Raw genomic sequence first — 21,232 nt, forward strand, 5'->3', positions numbered from 1 at the left:
AGGAGCCACTTGGGAGCCGAAAGAGCCGGCTCTTTTTAGGGAGCCGAGCCAAAAGAACCAGCTCTCTAAAAAGAGCCAGAATTCCCATCACTGAAGATTCAGACAAAAAACGTGTAAATAACCATTTCTTAGTCTATGTGGCATGTTGGGGATTTAGGGGATTTGGATTTTACCAGACAAACAGTATGGAGGCATTTTTTTTTTTTTTTTGTTTCCATTTTTTTTTTTTTTTAACATTTGAAAACTGGTCACCATTCACTTCCATTGTTTGGGAGGTTGTGCAACGCTGTTTTCCTGTGAAACTCCAGCAGTGTTTTGTGGACTAAAAAACTAAACCCGACCTTCAGTCGGCATTAGGGTGAGTAGATAATGACTGAATTTTCATTTTTGGGTGAACTATCCCTTTAATCTGAACGCGCTTTTATGGATAATAAAAAGAAAAACTGGACAAACAATTAATAAGCCTAATACTGAACATTAGGCTTATTACTGAAGTAATCCAAAAGTAACGAAAAGTAATCAAGTTACATTACTTTAACATTGTGAAAGTTGGATTAGGTTACTGACTACATGTTTACCAGGTAATTATTATGGCAATTCACTGTAAACCTGACAATACTGCTCCTGTACAATACTGTAAAAAAAAAAAGAGGTAAAAAACAGTGGAGGTAAATTACAGAAGTCAAATTGCTGAAGTAACAGTATTATAATGGCAACTACTAACAGTTTACTTTAATTTCACAGGGAAATTTGTTAGTGTTATTCATACCAATGAGCAATGAAGCCTTTGTTTTTATGTCTTTGTGTTTACTGCCCTTTACATCAGGAAATAGACTAAATTTAACTTAAGATTTACTGACCAACCACAGCAGGGGGTCACACTGAAGCTAATAATGAGTAACAGTCAGCCCTTGGTTAAATAGTATCATGAGATTATAAAATGTACTGAATCAGGAAATGTCAGAAAATGGTGAAAAATGTTGATCAAATCTGAAGATGACGTCCGCAAATGTCTTGTTTTGTCCACAACTCAAAAATATTCAGTTTACTGTCAGAGGAGTAAAGAAACCAGAAAATCTTCACATTTAAGAAGCTGAAATCAATTGAAAAAAATACATAAAACAATTAATCAGTTCTCAAATTAAATGCAGATTAATTTAATAGTCGATTAATAATCGATCATTTACAGCAAATGTTTAATGATCAGCTGTTCCTTCCTTTTTTGTGCACAAATGTTTGATTGATTTAAAGACAAAAATGTTGAAATTTCCATCCATTAAGCATTTTTATGCCTCCGCCCGCCGAAGGTGCCGGGCCAGAGGCATACTGTTCTCCGGTTGTCCGGCCGTACGTGAGTCCTTGCGTCCGTCCGTCACGTATTTTTGTTTGCGCAATAACTTTTGAACGGGTGGACGAATTTGCACCAAATCTTGTGTGCTAACACTCTATAATAGGTACATGAACTGATTAAATTTTGGAGGCCAACGCTTTCAAGATGGCCGACTTTCCAGATGGCCAACTTTTTGTTTGTGCGATCACTTTTGAACAGGTGGATGGATTTGCACCAAATCTTGTGTGCTAACACTCTATAACAGGTACATGAACTGATTAATTGACTTTGATATATTTTTGAATAACTATGTTGGATACTATTAGGTAATAAAAGTAATAGCTCTTTCCTTGCAATCTTTTCTCATTAACTGTATACTGTATCAATAGAGCCATAATTTCTCAAACTCCTGGGACACTTGCAAATAGGATTTATAATGAATCAATGGTTTCAATCAGGTGTAGGGAACACAAAAAGTCACAGTTGTATGAAACTGCTGCAGGCGGAGGCATCAGAATTGACGCTTTAGCGTCGACTTCTACCCGTTTTCATTTTTCACTAGAAGTCATTAATATGAATTGTCAGCTGTGTGTGCACTGTGCATGATAGGATATCATTCTTTATTTTAAAATTGTAACCCTGCTAATAATCCAAATTTTTACTAAATGTACCTGTAATCTGATTACATCTTCTTTGTCTGTTACTGTGATGAAATAGTCACACATTTTTTTTTTGTATCCAGACTGCGTAATCCCTAACCCTAACCTCACCCACATCACCTCCAGGGGTTTTGATTGGCTCTGACAGAAACACATACCATCACATGACCCATAAACTGACCCTGCCCATGCTGACCTTTGAGCTAGATCACCATTTAACAGAATTATCCTGGACTACATTCAAAACCTGGTGCTGTTGTACCAATTATGCACAGATAGAAAGTTTAACAGACTCCACATCGTATCAAAAAAAAAAAACTTTTGGAGCTGTCCCTTCAAAGGCCCTCATTGTCAAACATTCCACGTACCAGAGGAAGAAGTGGGACCTCCCCCACCGTCGGCCCCTTTTGTGTGTGCGTGCGTGTGTGTGTGTCTTGTGGAGGTTTGCTCCTTTTGTCCAGCAAAAAGCACAACGTAAAATAGACTGCTTTACTCTCTTTTTAAACGTAGCAGCTGTTCAGAAGCATCAGCAGCGATGACTTACCGCCTGTATGAAGGGAAGGAGCATGCCTCATCCTACTGGAAATACAGGATCTCTCCATCAGATCATCTAATACAACAGGTGCTCCACTTCCTGGAAAAACAAGTAAGGGAAAATGTTGGTAATTACAAATTAAAATGTTTGTCGATTCTCGATGGATAATGGCAGATCTAACCTGTTAAATATTTTGTCAGAAAGGTGGTCCCTTTGAGCTGGCAGTGGACGTGGGTTGTGGCTCAGGACAGGGGACAGTGCTGCTGGCCAAACACTTTACCTCTGTGGTGGGGACAGATGTGAGCCCTGCACAGCTGGAACTGGCTCTGCAGCATGCTCAGGAGCCAAACATCATGTATAGGTAAGCACAGATGATTCAGCTGATCTAGTTTTGAACTCAAGTCTGCAAGGTTTTACACAAGATAGCTGATATCAAGTGCGAGACATGAATGTATTCTGAAAGCACCTTGTGTTTCCTGTGAGATTATTTCTCTAACCTAATGTCCATGTGTTTCCCGGGCTAAAACACAGGAGGTCAAGCATGCCTTGTAAAAGGCACAGTAAGACCTTACTTTTAAAAAAAAGAAGAAGAAAAAAAAATATTTCTTGAGAATTAGGTCAAATGATGTCCTCCCCTCCAAAAAACAAAAATCACAGAAAAAAAGAACTTGAACTATTAATACTAACACTTTAATTCCATGAAAATTTAGTGTTAAAGGGTTTATATATATATGAAATATATGTAATTTATTAAATGTTTTGGTTTGCTTTTTTTTTCTTTCTATTTCTAAACTTGCTCTGTGCCAAAAAACAGTCTTGTCCAAGGCAATAATTCACAACTTGTGTTAAAATCCTTCAAAATCTAAAACTAACAATATCCGCTGATAACACAGGTGTAAAAATGTTAGAATTGTCTTTGTTTTATTTTATTTTATTTTCATTAAAAATGTTGTCTTTTTCCATCAGATTTTTAGAAAAACATGATTTAATCAGGCATAAAAAGGGTTAGCTATACCTTAAGGATCCCTGTTTCACTTCCTGGTTTAAAAAAGGCAGGATTACTGTTCAAACACTGGTAAACTTTATATTTTTAGACAAATTCATTAAATAATATTGCTGTCAGATGTGTCTCAACTAGAACATATAGACTCTGTAGTCTTTCTAAATCAAAGCAAAATAAGAATTATGGTTTAAAAAAAGTGTATTTTGATTAACATTAAGAGAACTCTTAAATTGATGCTCACTATGACTGTGCTGTGAAATGAAAAAAAATTAACATTTAGTCAACGTGACGTCTACATTTAATACAAAATTTAATCCCTGGGCCCATTACAAAGTTTAATAGAGATGAGTTTGATTATTAAAAACTATATTTTTCAGCATAATTAAAAAACAAAATCACAGCCTCCTTTAAATACAGTTTTGTCCCAGTTCTCCAGAATGAGTGAATTAATGTCACATCATTGTTCAGCTCTGAAACTCAGCTCAGTCACTTTATTGAATCTTGGCCAAAACAGGAACAATGTGACTCTTGTGTGGTGAAAGTTGGTCATGCAGTGCTGCCATGCAGTTTAACAAACGTAGGTCTATTGTCATCACACAGGAGGAACAAGCGTGTGTACATCCAGGCAGAAAGAAATACAGGTGCAGGAAAAAATATGACTTACTGCAGGAAAAAAGAGAACAGGTGAAGCCCTCAATGGACAACTTTTATTTTCTGTTACAAGACAATGTTTTAATCTACAAGATCCTCTTCAGGAAAATGTGGCAAGAGACAAATTGTCTTTACTAACAGAGGTGGAAATCAACCAAAATCATTATCACCTGTTGAACAACACAAAAAAACAGGGGCAATAAATATAAACACCACAAGAGGGCGACCAAACGTGCACCTCAGGAACACCTCAGGACAGTGAAGCAAAATATTAAAAACCTTAACCTTATCAGTGACTTTAGTCCAAGTGTGGACAAGAAAAATATCTCCCATCAGGTCTCTGCACATACAGCAGGACAAAGGTCTGTGTGAGAGAAAGAGACAGCATGTCAGCAGTGGACTAAAAGGGAAAATGAAGTTAGTAAAATCAGAAATATTCAAAAGATTTAACACTTAAAATTCAAAGCCTATTGTTTGGAGCTAACTCAACTTTACAGATGGTTCACAACAAAAGAAACAGTCACAGACCAATCACAGAAAAGGTTTTAGATTGAAATATATTGGTATTGAATATGTTTCTGCACGTAGATAAATATTTTTTTTGCAGGAGAGAGGCCTTTTACATTGATACACTTTGCTCTCACCCACAGGTCACAAGCATTTCAGAGTTTACACATTATGTTTTAATGCATTAAAGTGGACCTACACTGGAATTTTTTGAGTTTAGTTTAGTTTCACGCTGCCTCTGTGTTCAGCAGTGTGAGTTTTTAGACAGTGCTGAGTCTTTCCAGTATCGGCAACACCACAGAGGGATTTGATCATATATATAACTTTTTCCATCAAAACGTTGCCTTGTTACAGAGAATAAAAGTTGTCCATTGGGAGCTTAACCGTGTATAGCCCTGTTTTCTTTTTTCCTATTGTCGACACATAACGGTGAATCCTCATGAAAAATTCAAAATCAGTGCCTCTCTCCAAAAACCATGACCCTTGTGAGGTGTTTCATGTAGGAACTACTTTCGTTTTGCAGTAGAATCTACCAGAACTACTTTCTTTTCTACTAGAAAGAAAATAGTTCCTACATGAAACTGCTAACAATAAGGTCTGCGGACTATCTTGAGTGACAATGATTTCTGGACAGAGGAGCTGCTGTTGAATTATTTTTTTTTTTTATGGGGTGTTTTTTTTTTGTTTTTTTTTTTTTTCTTTTGAGCACCACAAGACAAGTGCCATTTAATTCCATCTCTACAGCTGTCATCTCTCCAAAACTCTGAGATGGATAAATAGCACTACAGGCCAGAGGGAAAATATGTATTTAAAATTTTGGGGTGAACTGTCCCTTTAATCAGATATACAAGTACATAAATATATCCCTCAGTTGAAGGGAATCTTGGTGCATCACATAAGATTGAATGTGACTTTTTTTTTAATAAAGACTTTTTCTAAATAAGAAATATCTCCATGTCTGCACTGCATCATTTGTGCTGAATAATGGATTCAGATTCAGCTGCATCCAGGTACAGTTTATGTAAATACCAGATGAAACGAATGAAATGAATTCACACTGAGCTTCCATGTTTATACTCAATAATATAAACCGCTTTACGTTTTGTTGTTGCAAATTTTATTGGCGGAATATGGCAGAGACACAAATACAATGTTTTCATGAGTGTAAATTCACCTGAAAATAGGAATGATTGTGTTTTTGTCATCTTAGATTGAGCTGTTTAAATCAACAGAAGGTACAGGCTCTCTTCCACAGAGGCATGAGGCACTGGCACTGGCAGACTGAAATATTATACAGCAAATCTTAATTGTGGGTAGATAATTCAACCTGAACTTAATTTTTGCTGCCGTTCCATCTTTAGACAGTGCGTGGCCGAGGAGCTGCCATTTGCCGACGGCTCGGTGGACTTGATGACTGCCATGTCCGCCTTCCACTGGTTCGACCGGCCGCGCTTCCTCCAGGAGGCCCACAGAGTGCTGAAGCCCCGCGGCTGCTTGGCTCTGCTCAACTACACCATCGACATGGAGCTCAGCTACCCCGACTGCTGCTCACACACACTCAACCAAGTGTGCAAAGAGGTGCTTATAGGAATATTCACCCCAGTGTTGTTGATCCGTGCACAGATACACCTTCAGCCACATACACAGACTGGGCATGTGTAAACTGTACACTTAACCAAGCAACTAAGAGTTGTAGTCATGATCATTTGAGTGATTCAGAGACCTACTGACAGTCAGATAACCCTTTTAAACCAACAAGAACCTTGTGTGCAGGTGTTCCAACTTGAGAACCGTCTAAGAACTGGCTTGCTTTTCCACAGGCTAGAGAGACAAGCCCTTACATAAGTGTACACACCCTCAAGCTCTTCACACTCTGACACAGTAGGTGGTGATAAAGCGCTGTAACACTGGTTGCCACTCATGATAAAAAGGAAGAAAAAGAAGCCCTACAGCTTCTAGCTATTTTTTTTAACTACTATTAACTACTGCTGCCTACTAAATGAAGGATCACATCTGTCATCACGAACAGATTGATCACACTGAGGTGAACTCGCGGAAAACTCACCCGTTGTGACTCTATATTTGGTTGTACTTCATTAAATGTATTTAACATCCAAGTTCTTCCTCAAATGATGCAGGTCGCAGGATCTGGTGGTTGACCACATATGATACGACGCCATCCTGCAGCCCTAAAACGTGTCGCGGTAAACTTTCCGAAAAGACGTTATTTTGGATAAACCGACTGCATATGAGGCATCTCATGAAAAAATATTAAAACTTCACACATCAACAGCTTTTCCTGGCTCAAAATCTCCCCTGCAAACTGCATTTTTAAAATCTAAAATTTCATGAGGTAAGAGTTAATTAACTAGTGTACAAAATCAGTTGAAAGGCATGAAGTAAAGTCTGTTTTATGGAAGAAAAAAAGTTCATCCATACCAAATAAGCTTTTCACAGCAGTTATTTTTTGTTACCAGTAGCTTTAACAATGACTCTCAGTAAATCACTATGCTGACTGGAATTCAGATATCATTAATTATAATTTATTATTTGCACATGTGATTGTTCTACAGTGATTTGTCAAAACGTCTTCTGTCAGTGAGGCCTGACATTGAGATGTATTTTATGTTAAGGTACCAAACAACAGGTGAAAGATAGCAGTAAAAATTAAACATGTTCTTCACGCTTAAAAAATAAACCACAAATAACACAAGTCCCCCTTCAACACCAGACAAAGACATATTCACACATGTATCTCCCCTTTGCCTCTGCTTGGCTTTTGTGTCACTCACTACAAGATCCATAAAGGGATAATCTGTCTAAATTCCTCCTCGTGTCTGGGACAAACTGTATACTGTGTTTCATCGTCATCAGACACGTCCTGACGTCACATTCTGGTCAGAACAGATGATCAAAAATTAACAACAGCACCATCTAGTGGATATTTGGGGGTAAAACAAATCTGGAGTGAGAGGCACATACAGTTACCTCAAATGCACTCAGTTAGCTTGCATTTTTTTTTTTTTTTTTTTGACAAAACACAGTGTACAACCTTTCCAGAGTTACTGTGTATCTACATTGTCAAACACACAGAGCTAAGAAAGTAAGATTTGTTATTGGTTAGTGGTTAAAGGAAACATCAGGCTTGAGGAGTAATGGATTACATGTAATAGGATTACATCATCTGGATGCTAAAAAAATCTGACCAAAAAAAAAAGACATAATCAGATACAATTTAATTTTAAAATAAAGATATCCTGATATCCTACCTTGCACAGTGCAAACACAATTCATTATCATGGTCTCTAATGAAAAACTGCTTCACTGGGTGGAAACTTCACCATTTTATATCTTTAAATCAATCAGTCAATCAGTCAATCAATCAATCAATAAACAACAAAGGAAGGAGCAGCTAGACAAACTATTAAACCTGACAATGAAAACACTTAGAGCTGCAATGAATAATCTATTATTAATTGACTGTTAATCTGCATGTTGTTCTTTTTTAGACTTGTCCCATGTTTGAACTGACAGAACTGTGACAGAATTAATTAACTGATGTATCATTTTTAGTACTTTTTTGATTAAAACAATATATAATAATTCTCTGATTTCAGCTTCTTAAATGTGAATATTTTCTGCTTTCTGCTGAGTTGTGGACAAAACAAGACATTTGAGGACTTTGATCAACAGTTTTCACCATTATTATGGCAATGTAACAAGACCAAAAACTACGGAAAAAGATGAAAAACTACATAGATGATGTAATAGATGATGTCAAACTATTACTTTTAAATAAGCATTATTTGTTGGCAAGACAGGACATTCAAGCTATAAGTAACAAACGTAACACAGTAACTCGTCCTGTATTTTAGATGTAAGACAGAGAAAACTTTAACACAGAAAACTTAGTAAAACTGTGTCCTCAGCTACATTCATGACTTTGTTGAATCAGTGAGAACTAGCAAGAGTCAAGCTTCCTGTGGTTTGCACGCCAGAAGGTAGAAATACTTCACAGCCACCTTTTTCATCTTGTTTTTCATCTTATTTTATAGACTAAACAACTTCTCAGTTAACTGAGAAAATAATCATTAGTTGCAATCCTAAAAACATTATATTATGCTCCGCAATTTCATCATATTTGATATTGAGGTTACCCAAAAGAAACAATTGATCAAGTTACATTATTTCAGTACTATGATACTTGACCCTCCTAACCCTGGGAAACACAGCAGTCAGTATAATGTAGCTGGTTTATGCTGTATGTTTTATGCCATAATAAATTGTTAAAAGTCTTATGACTCATTGTCTGTCGGTTTGATCAGTTTTACGCAGCCTTGCAGCCGTACCGCAGTCCCCACCTCGGAGTCAGCTCTATTGAATTGTACCGGGAGGCCTATGAAACCATCCCATACGCTGACAAGGAGTGGTGAGTGACAGCGTGCTTTTGTTTGGTCAGTATGACCTGCTGCTATTAGCCATTTTCTAACATGATTCGCTTTTTTCCCATCGTGTAAAAGGTCACTCTAACTTTTTATCATGTAAATTTCTCTGATCCTTCAAGCTAGGAAAACTGCTGCACCAAAACATTTTGCTGGGAGAAATTTAATCCTCCCTCCCTTTCCAGTTTGTCTGTGCGCAGCATCATCACATCAAAGAAGTAATGCTGCAGTAAAGACTGAAGAAAAGTGGAAAGTTCAGCAAATTCCATGTTTGCTGTCCTTGGGACAAAAATGCATTTTTTTTTATAAAGTTTTAATGTCTTTTCATCGAACTTTGTGCATCATTGTCAATACAAAAACAATAAAAAAAAAAATAGGTTACTGTCTAAATTTTCCAGTGAGTAGAGAAAATCATGAAATGCCCTGATGTCAGTTGTTCACACACAAAAGAAAATCTGTTGCTTTTTTATGACAGATAACCTGTAAATCATCTCCACTTAAGTGTTAAAATAATATTTGCAAATAAACAATGATTTTAATAGCTAAAATAAAGAAGTAATGCCATCTTATGTTGATAAAGACACAATGTTAATATTAAATGACAATAATGTTACCTTTAAAAATAAACTACTGTTTACATGAGCTGGATTACATTGCAGTCACTGGGACACAAAAATATGGGAAATTAGGCTCCTGCTTGAAAAAATACTGAAATTATCATGTTTGACTCACAACACAAGGTCTTTACTGCAACTCCTGAAACTGTTGCGGTTTCTGTTCCTGTTGCAGGATATTTTTTGCTAATTTTGCAGATAAGGTCTGCTCTGTTAGCTTTGATTCTTAGCATCTAATATCCATGAATTCAACAGTGATATAAAGTTACCTTTAAAACGTAGTTAAAATTATTCAATTAATAAGCTGTTTGGTGAGGATACACGATAAATACTCCTGAGGAAAAAATGATCTTTGCCTCTTTTTTCTTGGTCTGTAGGGTCACCTGGTGTGGTTGACCCAGCATGTCAGACATGTGCTCACTTGTAGCTTTTTGGATCAGGGAAAAAAAAGTTTAATATAGAATTTATTCAGCATTGTAGAAAGGACACAAAAATGTGGGACATGTGCATTTAATGTAGATTGAAAAAATCATCTAAATTATGAGTAAACATGATGTAAAGTAATATTTATTTGAAACAGTTTGAAATAATTGAGGCCAACATTAACAAAAGTGGTGTGTGTTTTTTTTTTTTTTTTTTGTCAAGATGTTTAATAACACTGTGTATATGCATCATATGAGAAATTTCACTGCTGGGGAGAAACAGCCATGTACGTACACGTGCAGTAAGTGTGTGTTTCTATGTATTCCAGGCAGGAGTGTGTCTGGGATAAAAAGTCCATGTCTCTGTCCAGCTACATGGGCTTGATTGAGTCTTTCTCAAGCTACCAGGCTCTGCTGAGAGAGGACCAGCAGAAAGCCGCCTCACTCTCCCAAGACATCCGTCACAGGTATGAGAGCACACACACAGCACAGCACACACATATTAGGCCACATGCATATCACACACACACTTTACATGAGGAAATACATGCTGCACTGAAGAGTGAGGGAGACCCAGGCAAAAAAGTGTACCTCTCCAACATGTAAACACTGTTATTTTACATGTGTAGGAGCAGAGCTTTGGCCACCAGGTGGCGATGTTTTTCTTCTTTTCATATGTGGGTTGGGAGGATTACTTTAAAAATGTATTCTGAAACAGTCAGCCTACTGATGACCTGTTAAAAATATAGTCAGTAACATAATCCAGTGATCAAAATATTAAAGTAATATAACTTGAATACTTTGAAATCAGAGAATTTGGACTTTTTTAAGTGAAAAAAAAGACTCAAGACAATTAATCAATTATTAAAATAAATGCAGATTAATTTTATAGTCCATTAATAATCAATTAATTGTTGCAGCTCTAAGTGTTTTATGTTTGTTGTTAGCTTTATTAGTTTGTCCAGCTGTTCCTTTCTTTATTGTGTGCAACTTATTAATCAACTGATTGATTTAAAGACAAAATATGTGTGAAATTTCCACCCAAGCATTTTTTTCACTAGAGGCCATGGTAATGAATTGACAGCTGCAATTCTGCTAATAATCCAATTTTTACTAAATCTGTTATCTGATTATGTCTTTTTTTTATTTGAAACTGAATATAGTTACTTTTTTATATTCAGATTCCATAATCCTGTTAAATGTAATCCATTACTCCCCAAGCCTGACTGTATGTGAAATGTCTTGCTGTAGCTGTTGATTGGTACGTTATGTACATCATTGGTACGATATGTAAAATGAGTTAAATACATAATGTAATGTTAAATTAATGTTAATATTGTGAGAAAAAAAAGAACACAGTGCCATTTTGCATTGGTGAAGGAGCAGAACTGCAGACGAAAAAGACACCAGAAGGCAATTCATCTGTTTTAATGTCCTCTGCAGGAACAAATAAAAGCTGGAAAACAGTCCACTAAGGCGTCCTCAATCATACACCCAATGTCCCACTGTCCTCACACTTTCCAGTTTTGCTCCCTTTGGTTTAATAATACTAATAATGATAATAATAATGATGATGATGATGATGATGATGATGATGATAATAATAATAATAACTTTATTTGTATAGCACTTTTCATACAAAAAGAACTGTAGCACAATGTGCTTTACAATCATAGATAAAGAAAATATACCCCCCCCCCCCCCACAGACGAGATCACACAAACCCACACAATCAGCAGTCATGTTACATCATGATACTGAGGAAACACCAACTTGAATTAAAAAGAAATTAAATGAGGAAATTTTAAAACAATAAAAGTATATATAATAATAAAAATAAATAAAATAAAGTATTTGACAAATATAAAATAGAATAAAATAATTTGGAGTCTTTGGAGCATGGCTGAACACCCTGTGCAGTCCACTTAGCAGGGAACTGGTGGAACACAGCCGATATGTTGTCCCAGTCTGCCCCCTCTGTCTGGACGATGACACTGTCTCCTGTGCCCTCTCCTCAGGTTGATGTCTGTGATGAGGGTGACCTCTGTGGACACAGAGGTGGAGGTGGCTGTGAAGTATTTCTACCTTCTGGCGTGCAAACCACAGGAAGCTTGACTCTTGCTAGTTCTCACTGATTCAACAAAGTCATGAATGTAGCTGAGGACACAGTTTTACTAAGTTTTCTGTGTTAAAGTTTTCTCTGTCTTACATCTAAAATACAGGACGAGTTACTGTGTTACGTTTGTTACTTATAGCTTGAATGTCCTGTCTTGCCAACAAATAATGCTTATTTAAAAGTAATAGTTTGACATCATCTATTACATCATCTATGTAGTTTTTCATCTTTTTCCGTAGTTTTTGGTCTTGTTACATTGCTTTCATCTTATGTCGTTTTTGTCTTGTAACGTCTTTTACACTATTTTTATTGCATAGTTTTTTCTTATTAAGTCTATTACAGTTTTTCATCTTGTTACTTTTTGTGATTGTTAAATTATTTTCATCTTATGTCTTTTTCATCTCAGTAAATCTTTTATATCATTTTTTTCTTGTTAAGTCATTTTTATCCTGTCTTTTATGGTGTTTTTCTTTTGTCTTTCTTTTTTTTTTTGACATTTCTTTATATAGTTTTTGTCTTATTGCGTTGTGAATGGAAAGCACTGAAGGACACAGAAGGAACCATTTTTTGTGTTCTTCTTAGAGTTCATCTTTGTGTTCATTCTTGTTTTCAGGAAGGCAGCGTGCAGTGACGCAAAATGAAAATAATTAATAATTCCTCTTAAATACATTAAAACTAAAGTAACAAGTCTGTTTTGAAAATGTAAGGAGTAGAAAATACAGATATTTGTGTTAAGATGTAAAGAGTAAAAGTAAAAAGTCGTCTAAAAAATAATCAAGTAAAGTACAGATGCCTGATAAATCTACTTTCATGATGTAATGAAGTATTTGTACTCAGCTACTTCTGTTAGCTTAACACAAAGATTGAAAACGGGGAAACAACTAACCCGGTGCAAAATGTTTTTTTTTTTTTTTTACACTTTAGTATTTGTATGGATGAAATGACCAACATATATTTATCAGTGAGTTGCAGAGGTACTGGTATAGATATATATATTTTTTTGTTTCCTGTCCTTGGCTCAGCCAGGCTAACAGATTGCTGGCTCAGCTACACATTTACAGTTACACAGTTTGCTTTAAAAAAAAATACCCCAAATAGTATTTGGTATTGTAAAGTTGTACAGATGTTATACATTTATACTATACTAATAAATATATTATAATTTGTACTATTCAATCTAACATTCAGCTGCTTCCTTGAGTCTGGGGAGGAGGGGGGAAACAACTTGCTTCAACCATGGACTGTATAATGTAACTCACTATTTGAACTGCTGTGCTCATCTTTTTACACACTGCTCCTTTAAACTGCAATTTATCCTGGAAAATAAAAAGTAAATTGGAAAGAGAAAATTTTGCAGAAACCTCTATTGACCACGCACAGTGTGCTGCACTCAATCCCACTTTGAAGCATCTTTTTGTTCAGTTTTCCCTTTGATCAGCCAGTTCTGCAGCTGAACTACTTCACATCTCTGCTTTGACGTGACTCTGGAGAGCATCACTGTCAGGGGCCTCCTTCAAACAAGAGCGCAACTCAAGTATGTTTGGAGAGGTTGTTCAAAACAAAGCTCAAAATGTACCACTAGAGGGAGACTGTGAACCGAAAATGATCATTGGCACTTATTTCATGTGACTATACTTACAGACACTTACATGAATAAATGATCCTGCTGTATTTGACTGAAGAGAGGCAAAAGTCTGTGTTGGTGTTAGAGCTGAGAAAGGCCTTCTCCTTTAGAGAAAAAGTCGGGCACCTCCAGACGTGCCTTCAGCTTTCCAGGGAAAATCAGTGTCATCGGAAGCCGAGCTCCCTCATAGTCAGCCATGAGTTTTCTTTCTTCAGGTTGTCTCTGACTTCTGGTGTTAATGTAGCCTTAGAGGGTCCGTCAGGTGTGTGCAGATGACCACAATCATGGGAATCAGAGTGTTTGCCTCTTGATTTGTCTTTTTAAAAGTGAATAACATTCAGTTACTGTGTTTTTTGAGTAAGTTATTATACATCATTCTAACCTATGAGCACTCTATCACCAAATGACATGTAGGCCAAAACACTTTGAATGACCTACAGCATCTCTGTATTTAGAAAAAGTTCCCCCTCCTGTCAGATTTATTTACACATGAAGGTGGCGCAAAACTGATTTAAAAATATCAACTGAGGTGAAAATGTCACTAAATGTTTTCCCTTGTTACATGGTTATGGAATGAAAAAAGTCTGAAATGTTCTCATAGTGTTTGGGTCTCACTGAGAACATTTTAGTGAGATCATTTCACTTTTTATTAGACTTTTTTTTTCCCCTCATTGAACGCATCAGTGGCCATATTTGCTCTGAATTTGGGCCTGGATTTATTCTTTCCTTCTTCACTTTTATTTCATTAAAACAAATGTTCGTTCAGCTCAGCAAATACAAAGAAAGTTGGTTTCACTTATTTAAACCCACAGGAGCGATACATTAGTAAGTTTGCTTGATTTCAGTATTCCTGGAGATTAACTCACCTGCTGCCACTGCCTTCGAGTGTATTTCTGTCAACAGAGAAAAGCAGAAAGATTTGAAGGATGTACCAGTCACAGCATGCAAATGTGCTGCTGTTATTTTGAGATTCTAAATCATTATTTTCAGATATAATAAGTCATCATTTATTATTATATATCACACTGGGCTTCCATACTCCTCGAGGCTGAGGAAATGCTGACAGACTTACTATGGCGATGCTAAGATTCTGGTCCATGTTCACAAAATTTCCTAGTGCTAAGAGTTGCTCCTAAGGGCCAAAAGATTTTTTTTTAGAAATTGTTATGTTTTCAAAGAATTTCCTCTTAAAGTTAAGAGGAAATCCTGGTGAAGATAAAAGTAACTCACAACACATCTTAACCCTTAAGAGAGCTTCTAAGGTATAAAACTGCGATCATGCAGAGATAATGCATTCAGTTGCTTTAGAGATGCACTCACATGATGACGATGACAACCACAGACAATATTCATAGAACCGTCGGTTACGATGGCTGGCTCTTTGTCTGACAGCTCCCATTTTTCTATTGCCTTGCACAAAAACTGAGATAGATCACTCGCCATGTGACTAGTAGAGACATGAGGCTCCAGTCACTGTCGATGTAGTGAGCAGTAATTGTCAGGTATGAATCTGTTGCTCTAACTGTCCTAAGTTAGGACAACTCTTTCTCCTGTGCGTGAAGTTGCGATGCTGCGTTTCACATCTGCATACACTTTACTCAACTGTGTGCACGTCGTTAAAATGTAGTGTGGTTCCAGAGTCTTAATTAGGCTTTGGAAACCATCATTCACAACGATGCTGCACGGTTGCATCTTGGTGCATACTGGTCATCATGTTCACAATGACAGCTCATGAAAGCAAGCGTATCTGTCTAGGAGGAAGAGGGCAAATTCAAGATCAGTTTAGAATCAAATCCTTCTCTCCACATTCCTGTTTGGCCTTTCTCTGTCCTTCAGTCAAGTCTTTTCTTTTATTCTTTGTTGATCCTGCTGCAATATCAGCCATAACTTCAAAAATGTAACATAAAAATGAAATTCTTTCAATAAAGGTCGGCTCCTGCTTCTTTTTTTACTGACAAACATGCTACTTAATGCCAGAATTTGCCTGGTAAAATGTAAACATGGGTTCTTCTGGTGTGTGCTGGGTGGCTATAAAGTTATAAAGTAGTTCAAACGAGCTCCACCTCGAGCCTTCTGAATTTATATTATTAAGAAAGGAGCAGGTAATACAAGATTTATCTTCCTCCTGCTGCTCCTTTTTTAATCATGGAACTTGTTTAAATTAGTGATCCTGTTTCGTGGGATTACAGAATTTGAACCCAAATGCAAATACAGAACACTGAGGCAGGGAAATGGTGGACCCTCGGTGGTCCTTGGTCTGGTCCCACCATGGTCATCATCGGGGACATCATCAGGCATGTAAAAACGTACTCTTCCACAACTGTGTTTTTCCCCGGCACTACTGTCAGCGACATCTCTGCTGAAATCTGTGACGGAAATCAGTGAACACGATGGTGGTTCATATGGGTACAGATAATATTCCGAAATCTTAAAGCAAGATTTTATCCAGCTCTTTAACACCCTAAAAGGATCCAGAGTGAGAGCCTTCATCTCCGGACCAGTCCTGACCCTCAGCTGCAGGATGGAGCGGTTCTCCAGGCTACTGGGCCTCCACACCCGCCTCTCCACGGCCAGCCAGGAGCACGGTGCTGTTTTAACTGACAACTCAGAATTTTTATGGGAGTACAGGGACTGTTTTAAACATGATGGCCTCCACCTGAGTTCAGCATGCCGCTAACCAGCTTGGATCACCTTCGTTATCATCCACCTCCTCACATGATTGACTACTGACCTCATGTGATCCTTTCTACAGCACCACTAGCGCCCCCCACTGCAGTAAGTCCAAATAGTTTTCCTTATTCATACAGGACGGGTAAAAAAGGTGGGGGTACAGCATTCATTCTCTCAGCATCACTTGGTTTTACACACACTACATTTGATGAATAGACTTCTTTTTCACTCCACTGTCCTCCTACACTGTGTATGTGTGTTTACAGGCCACCCAAACAATGCTCTTCTTTTGTCTTTGACTCTTCAGAAGTGCTGTCAATCATCCACACTAATTAAAAAATAATTAAAATGATTATTTTGGGTGATCTTAATTTGCATGTAGACAAACAATCTGACTCAGAATTTTTAAATTTCCTTAACTGTATGAATTTTATCCAACATGACACCCAGACAACACACAACGGAGGCCACACTTTAGACCTGGTGATAACCCGTTGACTCTGCACATATTTCTAAAGTTGTAGATGTAGGCTTTTCTGATCATTTCTGTGTCTTTTTCACTTTTTTACTTATTGGTTTTTATGCAAGATGAAATTGCAGAGCAAACTGTCAAACAAATGTTATCTAACTGCTGTAGTGGCTGCAAATTTTGCAGAGTTTTTACCCACGTCTTGTGATTTTATTGCAGAAAGTTTTAACAGCAAACTCAGATCAACTCTTGATAAAGTGGCCCTGGTAAAACTGAAAAACATTACTACCAATCCAACACCCCCTGCAAAGATGAGGAAAGTAAACAATTGCAGAGATAAGATCAGTTTAATTTGTAACTTTGTGTTGCATTCTGTTTGTATGAAAAGTGCTATATAAATAAAGTCTGATTGATTTAAGAAAGAGCAGCACGTGACGGCACCATCACTGAACTGCTGCAGCCCACACACACCGTTGTGTCCACTCAGGCTGCATTTTTGCTGGCTCCTTAAAGTTCTATATATTTCTACAAAGATTTTGCAGAAGGGTTTGAAGAGAAGACAAAAGCTCTTTTCTGAATATAATCAGTGATTTGCCCGTTGTTCAGGGAGGAAGGGAGGGAAGAATGAATGGACTGCTGGATAAAAGAAAGAAGAAAAAAAAACTGCCCTGCCCCCACTTTTTTTTTCATGTTTGTGACACACTACACAAACGTAGAGAATGAAACTGTAGTGAGAGGTGTCCTGTTGCTGATATAATGTTAATATGGATGCCAAACTGAAAACCAGCAGGTAATGCTGCGCACACGCGCTGCTTAAGCATGTGGCGTGAACAAGCCGTGAGACAGAAGCAGGCGTCGGGCCATGTGGCTGCAGGCCCAGAAAACAACAATTAGTGATATAGAGCTTAAACACAGAGCACAAGAATCAAAGAAGCTAGAAGCAGATTGGCTGCAGCACTGAGAGTCTACAATCTGGCAGGGTGGTGGAGTTGAGGCCTGGTCTATATAGCAGAAATAATTAGCAGCTTGGTACCCGACACCTGCACACCTGATCCCACTCCTATAATAGATAATCAAACACACAGACAAAGAGAGAGGGAGCGGCTTCTGTTAGGAAGGAGCAGAGGACATGACTAACATTTATTTTGTGAAACTGGTACATGGGAAATGAAACAAAATAAATGACATCACTTGTCACAGTCTGCTTTATGGTGCAGCCACGACTGTGTAACAAATCTCGCACACTATTTCAGTCTTTTCCAAATCCAACTCCTCAAAATCAAAGTGTTTCCAGGTGACTTTTAGGCCTTTCTGTCATCTTCTACAAATTGTTTCACATTCAGAATACTGGAGAAACGTGTGGCTCCCTCCTCCCTCTTAACACGAGCTGAAGCCCAAACTGTTTGAGCTTTAGGGCAGGGGCAGAGCGCACAGCTGGCTGGCAAAGGAGGGTGCACAGTAACCCAGCTAATATATTATTTTTTGCGTTATGTTTGACTTCTTGTCTTCGATGGTCCACTCACACTAAACGTCCTGTGGTAAAACTGCTAGATTGTTCCCCATGTGAGCCTCATTAAACAATGTGATCTGTAGAACATGGTTTTGCAAAACCCACTCGTCATTGATGTAGCATCCTGTGACTGTAACATAACAGGAGAATCATTGGTGCAAGACATCAAGCCATCAACTGTTATTGCAACCCTTTGTGCATGGCTCATGACTCAGCTATCTCTCATCTCACTTTGTCATATAGAGCAGGTAGTAGTTTATTAGTGAATAGCTTCCTATTTGGTATTTTTTGCCTAGGCTCTGGGACATGGAGGAGGTATCTGAGGCCCTTGTTCTCTGTAACACTGTGAGACTGGATATCTTTACAAATAAAGAAGGTTGGGCCGGTAGCCAGGAATGAATCTGAGCCCCGGGTGGAGGAGGGAGGGGCACTGGCCACCAAACTCCACATTCACACCAAGCCTCCACTTAAAGTAATTACTAATGTTGGTTTTACTGCCTGTGTATTTAACAGCAGCACAGCACATTTTGAAAATTGCATTTGCCTTATCATACTGTCCATCCTTCTTGTAAAAGCCATAATGTTTCCAAACTTTTGACTTGAAGTTGGTAGCTGGTGTGTGCATTTGCTTTGCCATGTTTGTTGTGACATACCTATGACCTCTGCTCGCTTACGTAATGTGACATAACACAAGTACAACATCCCCACTGCAGGACTTGCAGTGGGTCTGCTGGTTCACAATTTGAAAACCACTTAGTATGGGCAAAAGACAACTTGAACTTAAAAGTCTTAAAAAAAACACAATTTTATTATTTACAAATATATTAAACTCTGAGTAATAATCTAGGTTTATGGAGGGGGAATGATCAGTTCTAAAATGGCAGGGGAATATCAGTTTTCTATTCACCGAGGGAGGAGGGGGAGAGCAGGCCAAGGTCCACTTTGCCGCATGTCGGTTGCTTCTACAGTCGGCCTTCATTGCCACACTCAAATGTCACTTGCCGGCTGACTTCTCTCCTCAGCCTTCTGGAAGCCCAACTTGGCCTTGGCCCTGTTACAGAAGGAAAACATGCAACCTCTAATAATTAAATAGATCAGTTTTTACAGATGTAAAGATGTATGAACTGATGCATCTGGATTTTATCCCAGATTCTAACTGGTGCACATGTCCATGCATGTCTGTGTATCCACAAAAACTGGTTAATCTTCCCTTCCCTAGTGCCTATCCCTATATTATAACACTTTTTTTCTCCATCATTGTTTCTTTTTAACAATTCACACACTACATACAATTTTGAGATCACCAATGTTGCAACAAGAAAGACCAGATATTAATGAACAACCGCATCCTCTATGCTGAAAAACTGCAGCATCCATTAAAGGCTATTATTCCCACAACCTTACAAATCTGGTGTTGAAAAATATATTGTTCAACAGGTTAAATGCATTAATGTGAATGATGTAGTAGACTGAGCAGAGCTAAAATGTATAGATATAATAAAAGATAATTGTTTGTTGGTGAAAATGATCATTAACTCTGTATTGTGGCCAAACACAACACAAACACAATACAACATACACACACACACAGTGAAGTCCTATGAGATTTAATTTTCCTCTCTGTGACCGACGTTTTGCAGCCCATTAGTTGACTTGAATGATGGCGTGCTGAACCCCACCAGGCAGGAAGTTTGTTCACACCTTCACCTCCCTCTGAGGCGTCACTGCAATCAGAGGTGTTGAGAAAAACAAGCTTCAGCATAAACACATGATGCAGCCACCACATATCATCATGTGATGCAATCATTGCTCAACTGTGATGTTTTTTTCACAGTTGAAATTGCGTCTCTTGTGACTTTTAGTGTTTGTTTGTGAAGTATCTAATAGTTGAAGTGTTTTTTTTAACAATGGATCAAATCACTAGGTGTAATGTAAGAGAGCTGGCCCATGTAGAATTATCCCCCTGCCGCAGTTCACCTGAGTGTTTTTTTTTTTTTTTAACAAGCCTTTGACACTAAACTTTGTGTTTTATTTATCAGTTTATGTTTAGAATATTGAACATAAAAAACCTTAACATTTGGAGCCTCCACAGCAACACGATGATGAGAACTCACTCGCCATCCTGGGAACGTATTTTCAGTCCACAAACCTGCAATGAACAGCTCGCTTTGTGCTCCCTGTGGTTACCCGACTCTGATTTTAATTCACTATTTCGGTTTGGAACAACAGAATCTATAATGGGGAAAAAAAAACGGTGCTGGTCCACGTGTCCTAGAAGATTTCAATGTCCCAGGCAAATGGCAGAAATTCAAACATTATGTAACATTTTTTGCAACTTGGTGCCCCCAGTTTAAGAGTGCAATTCAGTATGGACAGCTGTACGTTTGTGCATTTATTATGATTACATTGCCTGTCAGAAATTAGCAAGTCGACAACTTTGCTAACATGGCCAAACATCAGGCAAGTGCACAAAATATAAAAATCCAGCTAATATTACTTATTAGTCCAACATTAAGAGGTTGGTCTGTCTGCCTTTTATTTCACAAAATTCTCACCAACAAGCAAAAGCCAGGCCAACATTTACTCAGTCATTCCCTTGTCTTCTCTTCTTAGATTTCTCTGTCAGTGTCTTGTTGGTCACTTCTCCTTGGCCATATTCGTCTGCCTCTTCGCTGAGGTC

General features: G+C 37.8%; 1 protein-coding gene across 1 annotated transcript; it reads left to right on the forward strand.

Annotated features, from left to right (window-relative positions):
- The first annotated feature begins 1,529 nt into the window (after nucleotides 1–1,529).
- LOC146322345 (putative methyltransferase DDB_G0268948) lies at nucleotides 1,530–12,397 on the forward strand. Its single transcript, XM_084724288.1, has 6 exons — nucleotides 1,530–2,635; nucleotides 2,725–2,885; nucleotides 6,047–6,263; nucleotides 9,011–9,114; nucleotides 10,493–10,630; nucleotides 12,182–12,397. Exons 1-6 carry the CDS (start codon nucleotides 2,525–2,527, stop codon nucleotides 12,276–12,278), a joined length of 828 nt encoding a protein of 275 aa, XP_084580414.1. The 5' UTR covers nucleotides 1,530–2,524; the 3' UTR covers nucleotides 12,279–12,397.
- Nucleotides 12,398–21,232: the final 8,835 nt, after the last annotated feature.

The sequence above is a fragment of the Lutjanus erythropterus genome, chromosome 8, assembly GCF_056507025.1.
Source record: "Lutjanus erythropterus isolate fLutEry1 chromosome 8, fLutEry1.hap2, whole genome shotgun sequence".
Lineage (NCBI taxonomy): Eukaryota > Metazoa > Chordata > Actinopteri > Lutjaniformes > Lutjanidae > Lutjanus > Lutjanus erythropterus.